At 26.9% G+C, this 21,271-nt stretch overlaps 2 protein-coding genes across 6 annotated transcripts in view; one reads left to right on the forward strand and one right to left on the reverse strand.

The window, feature by feature from the left end:
* LOC107449598 (poly(ADP-ribose) glycohydrolase) overlaps positions 1-5,668 on the forward strand; it is a 32,789-nt gene extending 27,121 nt beyond the window's left edge. Inside the window, exons 15-18 of the mRNA XM_016065180.4 lie at positions 1,402-1,480; positions 2,296-2,404; positions 4,285-4,516; positions 5,328-5,668. Coding sequence (XP_015920666.1) covers positions 1,402-1,480; positions 2,296-2,404; positions 4,285-4,516; positions 5,328-5,599 — 692 coding nt within the window. The 3' untranslated portion in view covers positions 5,600-5,668. The remainder of the gene's footprint in view (positions 1-1,401; positions 1,481-2,295; positions 2,405-4,284; positions 4,517-5,327) is intronic.
* The window catches only part of ash2 (Set1/Ash2 histone methyltransferase complex subunit ash2), a 29,632-nt gene continuing 13,956 nt past the window's right edge, over positions 5,596-21,271 (reverse strand). For 4 of the 5 annotated variants that reach the window (XM_043052579.3, XM_016065182.4, XM_043052580.3 and 1 more), the window contains exons 5-17: positions 19,499-19,590; positions 18,609-18,704; positions 18,156-18,227; positions 17,457-17,541; positions 16,574-16,655; positions 15,509-15,723; positions 12,416-12,493; positions 12,214-12,303; positions 11,144-11,337; positions 10,973-11,065; positions 8,979-9,077; positions 7,576-7,632; positions 5,596-5,796 (exon numbers count right to left, since the gene is read on the reverse strand). In XM_043052579.3, coding sequence (XP_042908513.1) covers positions 5,698-5,796; positions 7,576-7,632; positions 8,979-9,077; positions 10,973-11,065; positions 11,144-11,337; positions 12,214-12,303; positions 12,416-12,493; positions 15,509-15,723; positions 16,574-16,655; positions 17,457-17,541; positions 18,156-18,227; positions 18,609-18,704; positions 19,499-19,590 — 1,352 coding nt within the window. In that variant the 3' untranslated portion in view covers positions 5,596-5,697. The remainder of the gene's footprint in view (positions 5,797-7,575; positions 7,633-8,978; positions 9,078-10,972; positions 11,066-11,143; positions 11,338-12,213; positions 12,304-12,415; positions 12,494-15,508; positions 15,724-16,573; positions 16,656-17,456; positions 17,542-18,155; positions 18,228-18,608; positions 18,705-19,498; positions 19,591-21,271) is intronic. The other variant, XM_043052581.3, reaches the window with a different exon arrangement.

Here is a 21,271-nt window from a genome sequence, read left to right on the forward strand (position 1 = left end):
ACAATAGTTCATAGATTTATAATTATTGGGCCGGGATAGCCTGGTCGGTAGGGCGCTGGGCCCGAGTTCGTGGGTTTGAACCCCGCTGGCCGAAGACTCCCCATGTAGTAAATGGTAACTGATGCACATTAAATCTGTCGAGTCGCAAAGTCCTCCATGTTCCCATAACAAATCAATACCTCTGGGGGTACTGAATTGGAGATTGATCGTTCTCTGATTCAGGTCAAAATTACGATCTGCTGATGAATGAATGGATGTATGAATGGGTCCACCCTATAAACGGGTGGGGCACAAGTCAAATTCTTGGCCATAGATGGCACCACTGAAAAACAAGAACAATCGCACCCCTCTGCCTTAACAGCCATGCGTCAAAAACAACAACATTTATACATTATTCTTGGCTTGTGTTTGCATAAAATATTTCAAGTGGTTGACAGTCTATATCCAGTTGCTGTGTCTAATTGTTGAAGATTTCTATCTCCATGCAAATTGGTTTCATTCTAAAAGCTGCCCGTATTAGGCAGTTCTTTCATCATCATTCCCTAACCATGGCTAGGCACCATGAGGACTCTATCTTTTAATGGCCATTTTATAAGTGCCACATTAGTTTTAACCCTACTCTCACGACATTAACAGCGCCTGAGCCGTTATCACTCTTCCCAAACTTTCACACCACAATCATGGAGATAACTTTCAGCCATGACAAATTTAACATACACCTTGCTGCGTATACATGTTATTTTGTTTTGTTGTTTCACAAATTCACTACCCTCAGCTCTCCAACCAACAGTGTGAGTGACGCCTTAACCCACTGCGCCACTGTAATACCTAGAGCGGATCTCTCATTTTCTTAATTTAATTTTAAATTACAATAATATGAAAGTGAATATGTAATTACTCAGATCCACTCTGTAAACGGGCTTTTTATCCATGAAGGCAAAATACAGTTTTATTTCTATGTATATCAATGAAACCCTGTTTATTGGGCATATATATTTGATTTAAAAATTTCTAAAGTTGTAATTATAAATTGTTGTTTTGTCAAGTTTTATTTTAATAAATTTTTTATTTATTTAATCTGACTGATATGAGATATGATTTGCGTCTTTTTATTGATTGATATTCATTGATAAAGTTTTCTAAACATTTGTCCTACTTCTCTAATGGAAATATTTTTATTTTTAAAAAATTTATTTTGAATGTTGCAGCCATGTTTGGAAATAAAATCATGAAAAATTTTTAAATTTCATAATTTAACTGTGATAAATTATTTAGATAATTAGTTTTTTCTTTCATACTTAAGGTTTACATATTGAGTGTCATAAGACAGAGTAAACAGTCAGAAAACTCTTTACTGATAAAAGTAATAGATTTCATAATCAAAACAAAATATCTTTGCAGGTGTAGAACAATATAGTAAATATAGCGGTTACAGTGATGACTTTACATGGGAAGGAAACTTTGATGATCCAACTCTTCGGTAAATTTTATTTCTTTATATTCTTCACAATAAGTAATTATTTATTATTAAGAAATGTTTGATTTTATTAAAATAGAACTACTATAAATCCCATTTTTTTTTACAACGTAAGAAAAACTATTTTTAAAATAAAATGTTTTTATCTTTTTTACCAAATAAAGGTTTGAGAGAATGTAACATTTGCATACTTTTATATTTTGCATAAATATTTCCTTTGATTGGATAAAATTTGTTTAGCTATTTATTATTAATTTAAAGTTAAAGGGAAATTTATATATTTTACATAATGTCCCTTCTTTTAATTATTAATTACAAAACACTTAGTTGTAAATAGTTTAAAATCTTGCTCATTAACTTAAAGCTTTTTATAGTTTATTTTTATATTTTATTTAAAGTTTTTTATTTTAGGTAAACTAATGTTTTTATTTTACAAAAAAAAAGCAGTTAAATATTTCTATCTAGATAGAATAAACCTACAATTCGGCTTGTGTGTGATAAAATTAGTACTTCAGTTATTAAATAGAATGTTAAAGAATTTTTAAAAGCTGTTTCATTATTTGATGATTTCTGCAATTTTCAGGTTGTATTTAAAATGTAACTTAAATAGCTTAAGTAAATTACATTTTTACACTTATTTAATGTTTTATAGTTCAACATTTAAAACAAAAATAGTTGTATCTTACTCTTATTGTTCTTATGATTCAGTAGAAAAGAGACATTACTTTTGTTAGAAATTTAAATAATTATTATGCTGTTCTTTAATATTTTCATACTTGCAATGAGATTTTCAGTAGGTAGTATTTTAATTCTTACAGAGATTCATGGGGACGAAAGTGTACTGAGATTGTTGCCATGGATGCTACTCACTTTAGAAGCACCAATGAGCAGTACAAGTCATTCCGCATCGAGAGAGAATTGAACAAGGTATTAAGATTTTTGTCTATTCTTTATACTTATTAAGCAAATCGCTGTCATAAATTCGATTTTTAATATATTTGCTAATCTTTTGGTACCATTGATTAGCATTCAATTGATGAACATGTAATACAATTGACATCATTCAATTTATTAACATTTGGTGAAATTGAGTAGCATTCGTTTGATTGGTACACTAATTTAATGACTTTGAATAGGTCATTATATTGGTGTTTTTCAAATTATTGTGTCCTAAAACTTTATAATTAATTCATTGTTTCAAAGAAAAGTTAGAAACCTGATCCTATTATTTTTTTTCTAAGTTTCAAAAATTTTAGCTACAATATTTGAACTTCAATATTATTTATCAAAAACTGATACAAAAGAGATAGATATTCAATATGTATTAGCATTGTATATTGTATCCAACCATGCAGAAGTCATTGGATCCTAATCCGTTAATAGTGTAAATCAGTGGTTACCAACTGGCGGCCCGCTGGCCACGTCCGGCATGTGATTAAAATATATTGGTTAATTTTTTGTGGACAATTTTCGTAAAAAATCCTTATGGGGTTAAAATACTTTTCTTTCATTAAAAAAAGGCTAATTTCTTCGTTTCTGTGAAATTTAACATACCAACGGTGAAAAAAAATAAAATTTCTCAGGTAAAAATCTACTTTGCATTTTGATTTGTAATTCAATACTTTTGTATTGTACAACATGATAAAAATCTGACAGTAATGTCTAATGTTCCTTCAAACATAAAAGAGTCCTATATAAAATTTTGATAAAGTTGCGGCACGCCATTTTAATGGTGTTTTTAACTGCGGCCCCTGGTCTAAATGTAGGAGTGGATAACCAGAAGAATCTCTATAATAGTACCGAAGCAACGAATACCATAAGATACCTTCATTTTCAGTGAGCAAAAGGGCTTATGTGGGGAACTTTCTAACCCCATACAGAAATTTCTTCTTTACTGACCTTAGGATAACATGACCAATGCAATTTTGCTAGACTTAGAGGTTGGGCAGTTCCAAAAAGCAAGACACATCGACCAGAGGTCTATTGTACCTAAACCCTAGATCATAACTTACAGAAAAATTTTGTAGCTAAAACAAAGTTCAGCAAACACCTGACAGGGGTGTCCTGTAGTTCCCAGGTCTTAATGCAATGTCGTCCCAGATGCTCAAGTCTTAGAGCAGAAATGACTTTGTCATGCAGTCTCTTCATCAAGATGACAACCACGACAAAGAGGATCGGATACGATAATGTAAAGTAGTCTCCCGAGAGTACAGTGATCTTTCTCAAGCCATTCCTAATTTTTGACACACACTGGGACAGTCACGATTTAACTCCACAGTCTGTCTCTGACCGCCCGAATTGCGCCACTGCTCATAGACAATCTTGAAAATAGAGACCCTGAAGGATGCGGGAGAGATTTCCAAAACTGGTTTGGGGCCACAGAAAATAGCACCGGATCTGGCCCTTGCTAGTTCATCACCTAGCTCATTACCAGGAATATCCATATGCCCAGGCACTTAATGTAGATCTACCTTGTTAAAGGAAGAAAGATCACAAAGGACTAAGAGCACTTCCACATTAAAGAAATTGAGCTAAGTTTTAGCATCCCTCGGTTTAAACTTTAACTCATCATCTTACCCATATTCTGTAAGGAAATTAATAATAATAATCAAAAAACTGTTTGCAGCTACCATTTTTTCTTTCTAAAATCTGTATTAAAATAAATAATGAGATGTTTCCAAAAGATATTATTTCTTGTCTAATTTAGAATTACTCATTTTTCAAAAATTTTAAAATATATTTAATTTTCTGTATATTTACAACCATTTATTGGTTTTTGTTATGCTTTAAAAATACTGCTTCCCTAGGCATTTAGTGGATTTTATGAGGATGCCAACCCAGAGAATTTATCAGCTGTTGCTACAGGAAATTGGGGATGTGGTGCCTTCAATGGTAATCCTCTTTTAAAGTTCTTAATTCAACTGATAGCAGCTTCTGAGGCTGGTCGTGATATGGTATACTTCACTTTTGGCAATCGGACATTGAAGAGAGAGCTTCAGGATATTTACGACCTTGTTACAGAGAAGAATATAAATGTTGGTAGGTAGAAATATTACTTAAAATAATATTAAAAAAAAGATTAGAATTAATAAACAAATAACCCTAAATCTTTACCTACTATTTTATAAATTCTCCTAACAAAAACTAGAACATGCCCATTGCTTTCAAAATATCTAATATCGTTTACTGCTTAAATAGAGATAAAAATTTTAGTGATGGTATTCAATGATTAATCTAAATAGCTTAATATGTTGCTAACACTTTTGTTAGTATTTAAATAGAATTTATTCTTTAACTAAATACCCATACATTTAATAAATAAATAAAGTATTTAATGTATTAATTATAATGGTACTTGATAACTTGCAAAAGTTTATTAGCGTTTAAAATTCATCTATAACATCTGAACTTTAATAAAAAGCTTATTAATAATTAGGTTTTCGTTCAATACCAATAAATCATAGTCTTTAGTCCAGGAATTTTGAGATTTCTGGAGAAATTTTATTAGAACTTATAATTTTAAACAATTCATATTTTCTTTTTATTTAAATGTATTTGTAAAAAAAACTGGTTTTCTCATTTATATGAAAATGTGCTAAGGGTATTTAAATTTTAAAACAAAAATTTGTATCCTAAATGATTTTTTAATAAAAAAATATTTTATGAAGCAAGGTTAAAAGCTATAATTATGTACTGAGCCATTTGACATTTATGTAATGCATGTTTTTACACAAATGAACTAAATAAAATCAGACAAAATATACTTAGTTATGCATAGGCTCAAAATTTTTTACTTAATTATTAAAAAGCACCCAATATAAAAAGTAATGTTTCTTATTTTTCCTTCCAGGAGATATGTGGAAATTAATTATGAACTACAGCAACACTGCTAAAGTTCAACCTATATCATACAAAATAAAACCCACATTAACTGAATTTATATCAACAGTGCTATCAGAAGAATACACTGAAGATTCGATAATGTTTAAAGATTCTAGTCAAAGTTCTGAAATTAGTAACAGTGAGCAACTTGCTCTGGTTAAGTTAATAGAAGATGTTGAAGATAGCAGTTCAACAGAGATTGAGGAAAGTGAGGACACATTAGTGAATGAGCCTGGTTAAAAATAGATATTTATTAAAAATGTTTTTAAAATCTTGTATGATGAAAATAAAGATTATTTTATGCTTTTATAGAATGAGTCTTCATTTCTTAATTAAAATCACAAATTATCCAACCGTAGTTTTCCTTTGTTTTCTGTGAAAAACAGTAAGTCTGTCATAGCTTGTTCTATGGTTGCATCATGAGCTAAATTGCATATCTGTAAGTAAAATTTAAAAACATAAAAATCATATTTTTACAAATAAACAGCATTAAAATTAAAGTTTCATAATATATAAATTCATAATAAGTTTTAAAAAAATAAAGAGAGACTGATCAGAATTCAGGTATTTAGAAATCACAACCTTGAAAATATTAATTTTTCTTTAATAGTTTATGAACTGGAAAAAAAAGGTTCATTTTTGTTTAGTCAGATAATTAAATTAATGGGGATGGTTTTTAATATTTTAGCTACAATCCTTGTTTAAACTTTATTTTTAACAACGAATGTGCGAAACAATCCAATTTATTTTAATACAAAATATTTTAAGTAACAAATAAAAGAATAAAAATTATCTAACCAACTCTGTCAAGCAATAAATTTTAAAAGAAATATGAAATTTGTTCATGTGATGAACATTATTTATGAACAAAAAGTTCTTAACTTTAACTGTAAAGAAATATTATTTATATTAATGTCAGTTATGATAATATATGTCAGTTTTTCTGCCACGAAATACTGCAGATTATCAGAAATTTCGGTATTTATATTAATAAGTAAATAATTATAAAAACTAACACTATATAAAAACTAACAGTAGATTTCAAATTATTTATTATAAGTTAAAAATATAGAGAAAACATGGGGGGGGGGAGATATAAAGATTAATGAAAAGAGAAGAAAAATTATTAATATAAAATATTAATTAAAAAAAGTTTATATATATATATTAAAAAACAAAAAATGAAAAGATATAATATATAGTGCTTTCTAACATTGTATCAATATAGCCAAAGCAAAATATATCAACACAATAGCGTGAGGAGCACTCAAAAACATTGAAACGAAAATAGAATATATCAAGTAAAAAAATGTGAAGAAAAATAAAGAACAAAAAGAAATCTATAAAGCAAGTAGTGAATTCAAATGAACTGAACTTACACGCACCTGAATCTTTCAAGAATGATTTAAAATATTTTCTTAATAAGATTGCCAGATTACAAAATATGAAAACAGAAGCTCAAATGGAGAATAGAGGGATTTTTTATGGCATATTCTTACTGCATTACTGAAGTGTGTTTGATTTGTTAGTTAGATAGGATTGGCCCGAAAATGGATGTGTGCAAGGTAATAAGATTATAATGCAACATTTATAATTAATGAAGTTGATATTTAATTGTACAATTTTAAGGATTTTAGAAAATGAACATTTATTTTTTAAAAAAAGAGTTTTGCACAGATTTTTAACTGCGAATTTGCTCAAATTAGACTTGCACATGGTAAGAATATTAATTAACTAAGAAGTTTTTTGTAAATTTGGTAACAATACAATACAATTAACAATACAGTAATACAATTAACTCAATGATCTCATATAAAACTTAATTACTTTAGTAGGGTATCCATTTTTTTAAATCAAATTTTGAAAGGGTTTGTCTATTTTTTTGGATAAATAACTGTTACTACATATTCTTCTAAGTCTATTCATTTCATTAAAAGTGGTATTTAAATAGATGTTTTTATAAACATTAGAATTCCAAGTAATTAGTTTATTTATATAAAACTTATTTTCTTTTTGTCTTTATAGTGCTTATATATAAATATATAGTTGGAAAAAAAGTATTTTACAAGTAAGATTTTGTGGAAGATGCTTATAAGCAATAGTAAATATGATCTGCATTAGTAGATGAGAGGTCACCTCTCATCTACAATGTTTTAAACAAAGAAAAAATAACCATAAAACACAATAAATTTACAAAAAAATTTGAAGCTACTTACAGGCTTAAAGTTTTCTTCAGGTGAGTGCTTAAATGATGGACCAAAATTAAGTGATACCTATAGGACATTATTAAAAAATTATTGCCTAAAAATTACAATTCAATAAAATTCTAGAACACTTAAAAAAATTTACAGATACAATTTTAATTCATAAATTAAAGTGTAAATTTGATTCTTAGTTCAACTATTGTAACAAAACAAGAATGGTTTCATTTGTAATCTAGTTTATTTTAAACATAACTAAATATAAATGTTGCGAAATAGCTTTTCAAAGAATAACAATAGTAAAATAAAAATGAGCTATAATATTCCTATTGAACTGAAATATTTTTTAAATAATAATTAAATGCTAGTTTAAGTTTTGATAATTTAAAACCTACTTGATTTTTAAACAAATCTTCACCAGATTGAAGTAATGTGATATTGTCAAAATACAAGAAAGACAGCTTCTATATGCCCAAATTGTGCAAACAAAAGAACTATCATTCTACAATACTCATATGAAATATCTTATGGCAGTAGTTCTAATTTTTTGATACCAGCAAAAATTTAATTGGTACAATTTTGACACTAGTGACAGAATATGAAAACCATGATTGGATTTCTCCCAGGAAAAAAAAAAAAACATTATACAAAACACTAGACGAAATTAAAGTAACTAAAAATGACCAAATATTAACTGCTAGTCGGTAAGTATTATGAAATTAGTTTGGGTTTAGTTCATAAATTGTAATTAACTACTAATTCAATGAATGTAAAAATAAAATGTGTTTTAAAAAAATTCATCTAGAAATACATTTAGCATATTATCTTTAAGTTGTAGTAAATATTCAGAGTATTTGATTTTGAAAATTAGTATTTGATTACAAATACGATCTGATGTAATGATTAGATTGGGACTTATTAATTAAATTGTATCTAAAACATTGATTTTTTGTTCTTTACGTAATCACAAAATTAGGCTTTACAATGCTTCTTTACATCGAAGAAACTACAATTGTTTTAACTAAATTTCGTCGCTTATAAAATTTTTAATGTTTATTTTCTTTTAAATTGTTGCTTTTTTGGTTTAAAATGGTGTACTAAGTATCTCAGAAATTACTATTAACTACATTGCAGTTATTTGTTTTAAAAACTTATTTTTTCTTAAAAGAGTTTCTTTCACTTGAGTTTTAAGAAATCTTTTTTTTTTCCTGGGTGGTTTTTCTCATTATGAAACATACCTCCTGTTATCCCTTTAAAAGAAGGACCATAAAAATGTACACTGTAATATACACAGCATTATAAATTTTAATGCTATAGTTCTTTCTCTAATCTTAGCTTTAAAAAGAATCAATTACATCTTGAGGTTTTTTGGTTCATCCAAACATGATGTATCGAAGTAGTAAAATAATATAACTTACTGTACAACTTTTATACAAAGATATAGCTGGATAATAAGTCCCTGCATTTATGTTTTCAAAAGCAGTTCCAAAGCTCTTGCCATTTTTATAGAAGACAATCTTTAAAAAATGAGAAAAAGAAATACCTTAAATCAGACACATAACTTTTAACAAAATGCAAAAACCTTTCAAAATTTAGTTTCTATAAAAAATTTTAAGATCAAATTATTATTTTTTTTTCAAATTATGTTTCTAAATATTACACAGTATGAGTAAGATTTCCTTTGCTGATTTAAAACTGTGAAAAGTGTTATTTGCTCATAATTTTTGTTTGCATTTTAATAATCTAAGTATAAAACTCCAAACATGCTTCAACCAAAATTTTGTTCTTGTTCCATAGGCTAGCAGTAAATACACTTTACAACATATTATCCATAAGTACTGTAACTGATATATTTAAGGTGTAATAAATTTTATGCAAATAACTTTTATACTTAAAATGAGATAACTTTGTTTACTGTTGCTTGCTAACCACTTAATTATTGCTTTGTAATTAAATTTTTGTTTACTTCACAAACAAAATTCAATACTCCAAGCACACGTAACAAAATTCTATGCTCTCTATTCACACCCATTAACAAAAGTATGCTAATAATACATTTATAAACACTGCAAGCCAGGGCATGAAGTTTCAGTTCTACCACTACTAGGTAATAGCCAGAGAAAAATTTTGTTTACCACTATTTTTATGAAAAATATGAACATTTTTTAAAATGTTAAAACAAGTGTAGCTTTTTAACAACTTTTTAATGAGAACTTTTTAAATTTTTTTTTTTTACAAGAACTTTTTAATGAACAAAGAGAGTGTAGAAAAATTAAACAAATTTATTGCAAAAAATAATAATTTAATTAAAATATTTTTTTAATGATTTTAATATGAACCACATATTAATAATCATTAAAATAAGAAAAATGCTAAAAATATTTCCATGCTTCACGTTAGTATATTGCTACCTTTTGATAAATTCTGGGTAAATCATTCTAAGGTATTCCAAGTCCCTCGGTCTACAAGTTGAATCCTCATAAATTTTGTTTTCTTCAGATTTTACACTTAAATGCTAATTATGGGGAAAATATGGATGATAGTTTTGTTTGAAACAAGGCATTTTATAAGACAAAACTTACTCGCCAGCCCTAAATATTCAGTCACCAATAGGCCGAAATTTCACTACCTGATGTAAGCTAATAATAAAATGTAAATACAATAAGGTTTTTTTTTCTCCAATCGAATTAAATGAAAAATATTTAATCAGCTATCAAAACATCATTCCTTAGCATATGGTGGGAAAACATGAAATGTTCATCAGCACCGCAAACAGTACTCGTTAAAAGATATCAACTAGATAACTAATTTTTAAAAAATTATTACTGGTTGGAACAAATAACTATACTGGTCAGTTACAATATGCATTTTGTGAATCAAAAAAAAAAAACATTTTTAATAAAAAAACAGTGTTTTTAATCGATGTATCTAATTTAGACATCTTTTCTGAATTAGATACACTTTATAAAGGACTCTAAATTATTGGTTGTAGGTTAGTCCAGAACCACTAAAACTTGACTTAGACAACCATAACATAGTTCTCAGTGATCTCCCGGATGAGCAATCAATGTAAAGAGACACTTGTGCTTTTTTTCACATAAAAGAGTTTTGTGTTTTGTTCTGCAATTTTACCTAAGATAGCATATTTCATCATAATTTTAAACATTACTCATTTTGTGTTGCAGTTTTTTCTTTAAATTAATTTTATTAATAATTTTTCATTAAAAATATTGAACAAGTAAAAAACCAATGAATTATGTATGGATTAGTAACAGCTTTTAGTTTCTTGTCTTCTAATGACTAAATTGTCTTCCTTCCTAACTCTGCTGCATCAATATTTTTATACACATTTTCTTTTTATAAATTCATCCTATATATACGACAAAGAGATTTTTAAAAAATGCTAACATACCTTACTTTTTGGCAAAGGCTTCATATTTTTTAATTCTAACTGCATTTCATCTTTTTCTTCATAATACAAGTAACTTTTGAATTTCACTAAAGGCTAAAAAAAATTTTTTTTAAAGTTAGCTTTCAGTGATTTTCTGAACATTAAGGAACATTTATTTAAAATAAACCATACCTTATCTTTATAGATTTGAGGAAGAGGTATAGTTTCACTAGTTTTTGGAAGATGTATTAGAAAGCCTAGAGTATCCCCTTGTCCATAGCCAACATCTGCATAATGATATCCTTTACTTTCATGAAATTTTGTGCCTTTCCGTGATCGCCAGGAGTAACTGAATTTATCATACCCCAAAGGTCCTTGTAGATTAGCTTTAAAAATAAAGAATTCAATTAATAATCATAAATGAACACAGAATTTTTAAAAAAAATATTATATTAATATAGTAAAAGTAATATATAATTATTTTGGGTAATTTTTAATGAAATGGGTAAGAGTTAAAAGTATGAAAAGTATAGAACACTAAAAATTAGTTTCAACTAATAGAGACAAAGTACAATCAAAATTCTTTCAGTATAATCAAATATTTTTCCCTATAATCAAAAATGTTTTAAGTTTAGGCACACAAAGGCAGTGGTGCCATCGTTTTACTCATGGTTCATGAACTACTAATGGTCTGCAAGGTCAGTTATTTTTACAAACATTAATTTGCATCATTATTAAAATAAAGTTAAAATTTAATGCATCCCCAATTTAGAATTTTTATTATTTAATGTATAGAAAAATAAATTATGAAAAACTAAATTAACTTGTATCAAAAATACCTCAATGATGGAAAACACAGGAAGGAGAAATATTTTTGTTATTTTCAGTTTATATGTATACACTAAAAACAAATTAATTACCGGACTAGATTCGGGCTCCTGGATTTTTGAAATTTAACTATCAGACATAAAATCTAATTTAATCATAAAATGATGAAAAAATTTCATTCAACTTATTAAGTTAATATTTTTATAATAAAGTAGTTGTTTATTGGTTAATGCATCCACAATTGTCTTTACAGACTGTGTTTAAACAGTTGGGGTGTCGCCAAAAGTAGGTTAATCATTTAAGGTTCCACCATCACCAAAAAATTATCGGAAACCGTCCGCTTTAAACTTCCAAATGTTTACATAATAACTGATACAAAAACGTTATAAAAAATAATATATGAAAATACAAAATGTGAATTACATGCAACTTACCCAATGCTTGAGACCAACCAAGACGTGTAGCTGATCCTTCGGGCATATCCTCAATGGTACATTCAAAATACCAAGTGCCTCTATTAACACCTGGAATATATATTATATTTCATAAACATATATAACTGTTTATTAAACTAATTTATACTATAGAAACAATCCATTCCATCATATATGTACAAAACAAGGCATATAAACTTACCATGAGTTGCTCGAGCCATGCAGTAGCCTTTTTCACCAGTAACTGATAGCCTATCTTCTGAGACTTTCAACTGAGGAGCTAAAATTAACATTCTTAAAGTAACTGGAGATTCATTAAAACTATATGAACATTTAATTATACATTGTTATTGAAAAACTCAATTTACTTTTCTTAAACTCGTGAGCAAGCACATTTATACAAATATAGTTAGTATAAGATCATATTATTTATTATAAGAGGTATTCATTCTAGCTTTTACTTTTAAATACATCTTTTTTTATATAAACAACAAAAAGGTAATTTTAAATAAATAACAAAAAGATTTAAACCTTGTTTTCTTTTTCATTCCTCTATGAACATATGAAATTTACAATTCTCAAATTTTTTACAATTCATACTTTTTAAAGCTTAGATTAAAGAAATAGAGGTGATTTTAATGGGATCAAAATTTGTCTTTCATAGAAAATACTGATAGCAAAATAACCGAGGTTGAAAGCTTAGAAATGAATATCATAACTTTTTCTTGCTATGTTAAAAATTCAGTCACAATTGCATCCACAAATTAAAATTTCAAATACCATTTGTAGACTAGGTTACAGTTTAACTTCAAACTATAGGGCAGATTTAAAAAAAATAGCTCTCACTATTTTAAAGAAGAACTATAGCAACAAATATTAATGACTAAAACAAAAATTACAAAGTCAAATGTGTGAAACTAACTTCTTAAGTGTCCTTTAAAACTCGTAAATTCAGTCATATTTTTTCCTAAAATGCAAAAATGTTTTTGCTATTTCGGAAAAAGTTGAAATTGTGCTCCAAAATGTATAACTCCATTTTAAACAAAGATTTTTGTAGAAAATATTGATGCTAAAAAAATGCAGGTTTCGTGGTAGGTACAAATTGTGCAATTAATTACTAAAGTGTCCTTTTATTCATTAAAATCTAGCTACATCTCCTAAGTATAAGATTTCGACATTCATTTTCACAAGAGGTTGAAATTCAACCTTTAAAAGTAAGAACTCATTTTTAAGGACAACTCTTGAAAAAAGTATTGATATGGAAATTTTTAAAGCACTGTTGCATTAAAAAAACATCCAGTATCAATTAATAAATAATAAAATTTAACAGGGTAGAGAGCAGCTAAAAAATTCAAAACAGGTGAGAAAGGTGATTAATTTATCAAAAAAGGTCACTATAGGTAGCTTTCTCCTATAGTCAATGAATGCATTATTGTGATTTGACTGTATTTCCAAGTACTAGTACAAATGCCTATTGAAAATTGCAAAAGAATAATTTTATATTCACTTTTTCACACTTCCAACTAATAAAATTATTAAATTATAAATTTAGAAACTTATTGAGGAAGAAAATGAAAAATTGTTCATTAGAAATCCTTGACCAAAATAAGCCCGTTAAAACCAATTAAGGTCCTGGATGGGGTATGGCTTTTATAATACTTTTTGTTACAAATTTTACAATATTTGTCATATTTCACAATGTCAACTACTTTTAAACTAAAGTAAACTCAGTGGCACGACAGCCTATAGAGAACCAAGGCCTAACTCCATGCTTCTGGTATTAACTGGTACTCATTTTATCAACCTACTGAAGGAATGAAAGTCTGAGTCAGCCTTGCTTAGCCTCCCCATGTAGTAAATGGTGACTGATGCACGCTAATTCTGTAGAGTCACAAAGTCCTTCAGGTTCCCATAACAAATCATACCTCTGGGGGTATTGATCTAGGAGTTTCCTTGCCTTCTGGATTGGTTCAAAATTACAAGGCTACAGAGTTGAACATTAGTAGTCGTAAATCCAAAATTTGGCCGGCTGTTCAATGTTGGTTATAGAAGAAGAAAAAAACTTGCTTGGATCGAGAATCAAACTCAAAACCCGTGATATGAAAGGGTAACAATTAATTTTACTAAATGAAAAATAAATCGCTGTAAAATAATAAAAACTGAACGTAATAACAAAAAGCAGTCATAAATTTTTTTATTACTCAGTCTTTTGTTTTTTTATGAAAAAAAATTATGTAATGACTGCTGATTTTTGTTTTTCTATTATTGAGTTTTTCTTGACACCCGTTAGCTAGTTTCACTGCTTTTAAAATCCTTTTTTTTTTTCCAAATCAGTTGGAGGCTTCTAGCAAATTTTCGACTGCTTCGTTGATTTCATTATGTATATATTCCGTTTCTTTCAATTCAATACTCTTTGTCTCTATAAGGTATTTTAGCTTCTTTATATTTTTTATTTCTCTTCCAGGACCTTTTTCTGCCTATTTTTTCTTTCTTTTCTCCCATTACTTTCTTATTTTTCTAGTCTTCCATGTAGGCTGTGTAAAGGAAGTTGTTCCAGTTTTTAAGGTGAATGTAAATTCAATGCAGCTTTTGGCCATAGTAGTAATGCTTTTTGGTACATTTGAAATTCTTACAACATAAGGATTTATTCCAGAGAATTCAACAAAATTATTTCAAAAAAAGAACTGCTGCTTTATCTTCTTAGAAATATTATTATTAGATAGATTACGGCCACAACAATATCACACAATAAAAGGATGCTCTCTTATTAAGATGAAGAGATGCATTATTCTAACCCAAAGAAGATTTTCGTAAAGTTGATTAACGGTTGGGCCGAGGGGTGAAGCACTGAAACTAAATAAGTACATGAACTGGGAAAATGTCTCCATAAAAAATTGATAAAGTAGAATTTGTTAATTGAGTTTCTTTTTTGTATAATGACTGAATTCCCGAAAAGTTTGAAGCAATGAACCCTACAAGTAAGGCTATAAGCTTGAACCAGGCATATTAGTGGACAGTCCCTTAATTTGAACTCTAATTTTGCAATTTTTATTAGCATTATTCGTTGAAATAAAAAGATGTTTAATCAAAAATCAAAATCTTTCTTTTCACATATCTCCTATTTTAAAATCTGCATTTGTAGAAAATAGTATACTTTGAACACTTTCAATCAGGAACATTGGCCAAAAAGCTAAAAATCAAGAATACCAGGAAAACTATGAACCCTTCATAGTTTGTATAACAAATGATTTATTATCCATTATTTAAAACAAGTTGTTTGACTATAAAATATTACCTCTGTCATGAAGAGCAATCAGCACATTACTAGGAGTCAGTTTTCTGTACAGCCAACCAGGAATAGGCTTGCCAGCCCAGTCTTGACCTTCATCAAACTCTTGTCTAAATGGAGCATGAGGGTCTGGCTCTGCTAGGATGTACCGGTAACCATCCTTATTAAATGGATGTTCAAGAGGATACCCATTGGGAGGCAATTTGGGCATAACTAAATCACTGTAAATGAAACAAAGTATTAACTCGGTTAAAATCAGAAGTTGGAACAAATGCACCACAAGTAACAAAATACTGTAGTCACTACTTTTTTACAGTTGTAGTTTGGCAGTTGTCAACTTTTTTTGCAATATGCTAATTTTTTTTAAAAAAAAGTAATGCAGAAAGTAGAGAAAACAAACAAAAAAAAACACTAGTTTGTAAAGATTCCTGATAACTAGTTTTAACATTAGCAAAGAAAGAAGCTTCAAATGCAACTAATTCTTTAAATCTGACAAAAATCTCACGAAAGTTCGTGGTTGAAACATATTTTGCTCTATAACTCCAAAATAGACACTACCTCTTGAAGGAAGTTATAGAGTTTTAGACACTTAAAATCACAAACATTTGATAATTTTCTAGCATTTCTGGCCTAAAATATTCTTTGTCAGAAAAACAGATTTAGGCATAAAAAGACAAATGTTGAAAGAAAAAATTTTTGTATAAAATAATTTAAAGCAATAAAGTGGCTTAAATAAACACAAATTAACTATTTCGTATCAATTTATCTGGTATAAATTTTCCAGGTACAATAAATTGCCAGCCAATAATTATTCTAAACCCTTCTCAGAAATTTTTCTTTTCAATCTTCAACTTCTTTTAATTTTGAATACCAATGTAAATGAAATTCTCCAGCATCCCCTAAAACTAGTAAAGTATTGACTATACGTCAAATGTAATTTGTTATCACTACAGTTTTTTAAAAAATAGGTGTAGTAATAAACAAGATGTAGATTTTTGTGCACTGTTTAATATGAAAAATATAAATAGATTTAAAAAGTCAATTAAAAAGAAATTACGCAATTAAAGTTACCTTTTAACTTTTTTCCCAGCTCCAGTCATCTGACCATCAAAAAATTTTCTTTTACTACTGCGTCCTTTCGGAACACCAAAAGCTTAAAATACATAGAAATAAATATAGTAAATAAGACATTCAGCAATTAAATTATAATACTCAATTATAGTTGTATTGAAACTATTTATGCATGATAAGATCAAAACAAAAAAGTGATGCGAAAATTGTCTTGATGTCTGTAAAAATTATCTTGAATCTATGTGAAAATTGACGTGAATTATTATCTTACGAACATGAAATCTTGTGCAATTAAAAGTGAACTTGGAATTATTTTTCATGAAAATGTGCAACAATTTTTCTCAAGTATTTTAAGAAAATGTAAAAAAGCCAGAGTGTAAGTATCCCTTCTTCCAATTATTTCTAGATTTTCTGTAAAGCAAAAGCTTTTCGCATATTTGAATATCATCCTTTTTCAAGTGTAAAATGTTTAATAGTTAATACTTGTTCAAAAATGGAATGAAAATAAAATGAAACAAACTAATACTTTGAGACCGTAAACTTAGTTTTGTTTATGAAGATACTAGGTTTTGCATCCATTAGTGATATCTTAATTTGTTTAGCGATTCTATAAATAAAATATTTATGGAGTTATAAATATGAATAAATCTATTAAATAAATTTTAAAAAAATTATTTTAATTATAAATTGGGTTAGATTTATTTATTTATTTTTAAGTTTTGATAACATAATTATTTCTCTGAATTTGTACGTCTATTCAGAGAACTATTTGAATACTACTTTAACACTGCAGACTTTAAAATACGATCAGAATGTTAACTTAATTAAAATAATAATAATAAATTGATTTAAAATCAAAAAAAAAAATTTTTTTTTTACTTACTGCCTTGAGATGATGATGAATCAATATTTAGTTTCTGTGGACCTCTAGAGACAGCATCATAACTGGGTCCAATTTTGCCCAAATCCTATAAATAAAATACTATAAATTCTAATCTAATGTCAAGAGCTTAAAGCTAAAAAATTATAAAATCAAATTACACCAAATATAAAATGCATTGATTAAAAATCATTAAAAAAAATTCTATTATAAAATCTCTTATAATTTCAAAAAGAAAAAACTAAATATTTTTTACATGCAAAACAATTTAATACAAAATCATTTAAAAATCAACAGGATCATGCTTATATACATTAAAACAATTTTTAAAAAAAATAAATTTCATAGAAATACGTTTTCACGGTCTCAGAACGTCCAATAAATTTGGTTTTCAAATTAATTGAATTTGGCACTGTACTTTCTTAGAACATACCACATTCAATTTAAAATAAAATATATTAAATCAAATTAATGATTAGTAAAGAAAAAATAAGAAAAACATTTCTTTAATAAAAATTCTATATAAGAGTAAAATCTAATGCATTAAAATGTTTATAGATTTGCTATTTTTTATAAAGAAATTTTGTTCAATTTTCTTTTATTTTCAGTTGCTCTAAAAAAAATTTTTTACATCTTTTTATTTCAGAAAATTTCATATTTAATAAAATTCTAAAGTTATTTTTAATGGAAAATGACTGTTACCTGATGAACTAAACCATACATGGAACCATCATGCCCCCGCTCATCACAAAGAAATATTTCAGAGTCTTTCAACTGTAAATAAATTATAGCAGAAGATTGTATTAGTTAGCTTAGTATTTATTTTTATAGAGTGCAAATAAACAGAAAAGTAAAAAAATATAGCATTCAAATACTTAATAGATCCTTTATAAATTGTAAATGATTTCTCGGCAAGCAGGCAGCAGAACCAAAATGCAACATTAAAAAAATGAACAACCATAATATAATTGCATTTTATCATTGCATTGCATACATTATTTAGAATATGTAAATTACATATGTAAATTACATATATAAGTTAGAATCATTGAATTGCATATATTTGTCCAAAGTTTTTCCATATCTGACTTAAATAATTAGCAACTTTTGTGTGAAATTGCAAGTGTAATAAAATTTACAATAAAGTATACAAACCACTGCTTTATGCAAAGTATTATGCCAAGTTTGTTTTATTCTTCTTGCCATAGGAGTGAGAGATTCCCAGTTAGAAACAATGTAGGGGATAACTTCCTAAAAAAGTATGAATACATATCAATTTTTTTAATTTCAAATGATTACATACAATAATAATAGAAAGTTTTTCTTTCTATATAATGCCATTCATTCCTATCTTTGATTAATTTGAGTCAAAAATTAATTAAAAATAATTATTTTAATTGAGTCAAAACTTAAATTAAAAATAAATTAAGAATCTACCTAAAAAATATAGTAAAGTGGATGTAGTATAAAATCTTTGCAGTACAAATGGGAAGTTATACACATACAGTACACCACAATTCAAAATGTAACATTAAAAAAAAAAATACAACCAAAATCTAATTACATTTTATAATTGAATAGCATATATTAGTTAGAATCATTGAATTGCAAATATTAGTTAGAATCAATGAATTGCATATGTAAGTAAGAATTATTTAATCATTTTTTAATTCAAACACATCATAAAATTAGTCGCAAAAATTTACAGCTAATTATGAAGGGGAAAAAAACTATACTTAAGGGACAAACTAAAATATAAAAACATAAACCCTCAAATATGATTTGTATAGAACTTTCATTAATATAAATAGTTGCCTTTTTATATTTACTTTTTAATTCAAACATTGTATGATTTCTATCCATAATTTTTTCTAAAAAAAATAAATTACCAAAACATTTCCTTGATTTTAATTAAACTTTAAAAGTACTTAAAAAAAATTGTCAACATCCATTCATCTTTAATTAAAACAATGTAAAGGATATTAAACTGTAAAATGATAAAAGTTTGCAGATGCAAGATAAATTTTTACAGCAAACATATTTACCCTATCTTTAGAAAACATCGAACGTTCTTTGCCATCAGCTTTACTCTGCTGCATTAAATTAGCAAGAGCAGTTCCACACATTTGACTGAAAGCTAAATTGAGAGTAAAATAACATTAGTTAATTTTAAACACTAAAAATTTAGGTTTCTGAAGAAAAAAAATTCAAAATACATAAAAATAAATAAATAAAGTTAATGCTTACAAATAACAAATAAAATTTCACAAATTACACTTAATACTCAAAACATGATAAAAAAAATTTTGAAAGAGTTAAAGGAAAAGATGCAAAACAAGAAAAAAAAACTAAACAAAATCCAACAGGTTTGTAAAACAAGACTAATGAGTTTGATATAAATTTCATTAAGACTACTTGGTACAATTATTTAGCTAAAAAGCAAGTCTTCAAAACTAATCTATAGAATATGACTACTACCAATATATAACATTCTACATAGACTTAAGCTTTAAGCTACGGATTTCATATTCAACTAAAGATCAAAATTAGATAAAAATAATTTAAAAGAAAATATGTTTAAAAAAATATATAGTTTAGTACTCAATATGACACAATCAAAAAATTTATGTGCGTAATAAAAAAGTTTATGTATAATAAAAAAATGTGTGTGCAATAAAAAATTTATTAGACACATCATAATATGACAAAAAATATTGAAACTAAAAAAAAAAAATATAATAAAATTTTAAAATAAACAGTACAATTTTATTTTTATTATTGTTGCTTGCACAAGAAATAATTAGTTTGTTGCTTGCACAATAAATAATTAGTAGTCAAATAATACTTTAACCCTCCATTTCAATCAAAAATACACAGTGAAAAATTTATTTTTTCAATTAAAGATATATATAAAATAAATAAAAATAACATCCCCTCTGTTAGGGTCAAATCCCCCCACATGCAATTAAAAATCATTTGCAAAAAAATTATAAACAAATTATACCATATAATCATAATAATAATTGACCAAAAATAAAAAAAATTTTAACCCAAAAATGTTTGCGGTGAAAATTAAAGAGTTGTGCTAACAAAATTATGGGTATTTTAGGGATTTCTAGAGGGTCATACAGCTGAAAGTGGAATTGAGTACTCAGAAAAATTATTAAATACTTTGGTTTGGTGACATAGATATATTTATGTTTTTAACTCTTAATATAATATTTGTTAGTAAAACAGTTATACTATTAAAATTGTCTTCAAAAAATGTTTTATAAATATGAGTAGAAAATATTGTAATGCCCGCTTTACCATTTTAATGTTAAACGGTGCTATGATCTTCTTATGAATTAAAAACTTTTGGTTTCACTAAATTTCGTCTAAATGTCTGATGAATTTTATAATTTCACTAAGCATGCATTTTCTTTCAAATAAAGCGTCAGAAATTCACAATATGAGAACTTAAAAGTATATAGATTTTTGTTTAATTCTCTCTTATTTTCAATTTCTTTTATAAGAATGGATCATAAAATTATTTCTTATGTTTTTGTGTTATCTCCCTTATCTAATAATTCAAGAGGAAATTATATAAACAAAATAACTCTTAATATTAACTTATAACATATAACTATTTGATTAGAATTTGAAATGTGTTTTACTCAGTATTAGATGCAATAAAAACAGGAAGAATGAATTGCAGGCTATTCATTTATGTGATATTTAAAAAGTTATAAGAAAAATATTTAATAACCAATTGAATGTAAACTGCAAAATAATACATTAAATTTATTTTTATTAATTTGTTTATGTTATTGCAGACA

The sequence above is a fragment of the Parasteatoda tepidariorum genome, chromosome 4 (genome assembly GCF_982258835.1).
Source record: "Parasteatoda tepidariorum strain Cologne lab strain chromosome 4, Ptep-v5.0, whole genome shotgun sequence".
NCBI classification, from domain to species: Eukaryota; Metazoa; Arthropoda; class Arachnida; order Araneae; family Theridiidae; genus Parasteatoda; species Parasteatoda tepidariorum.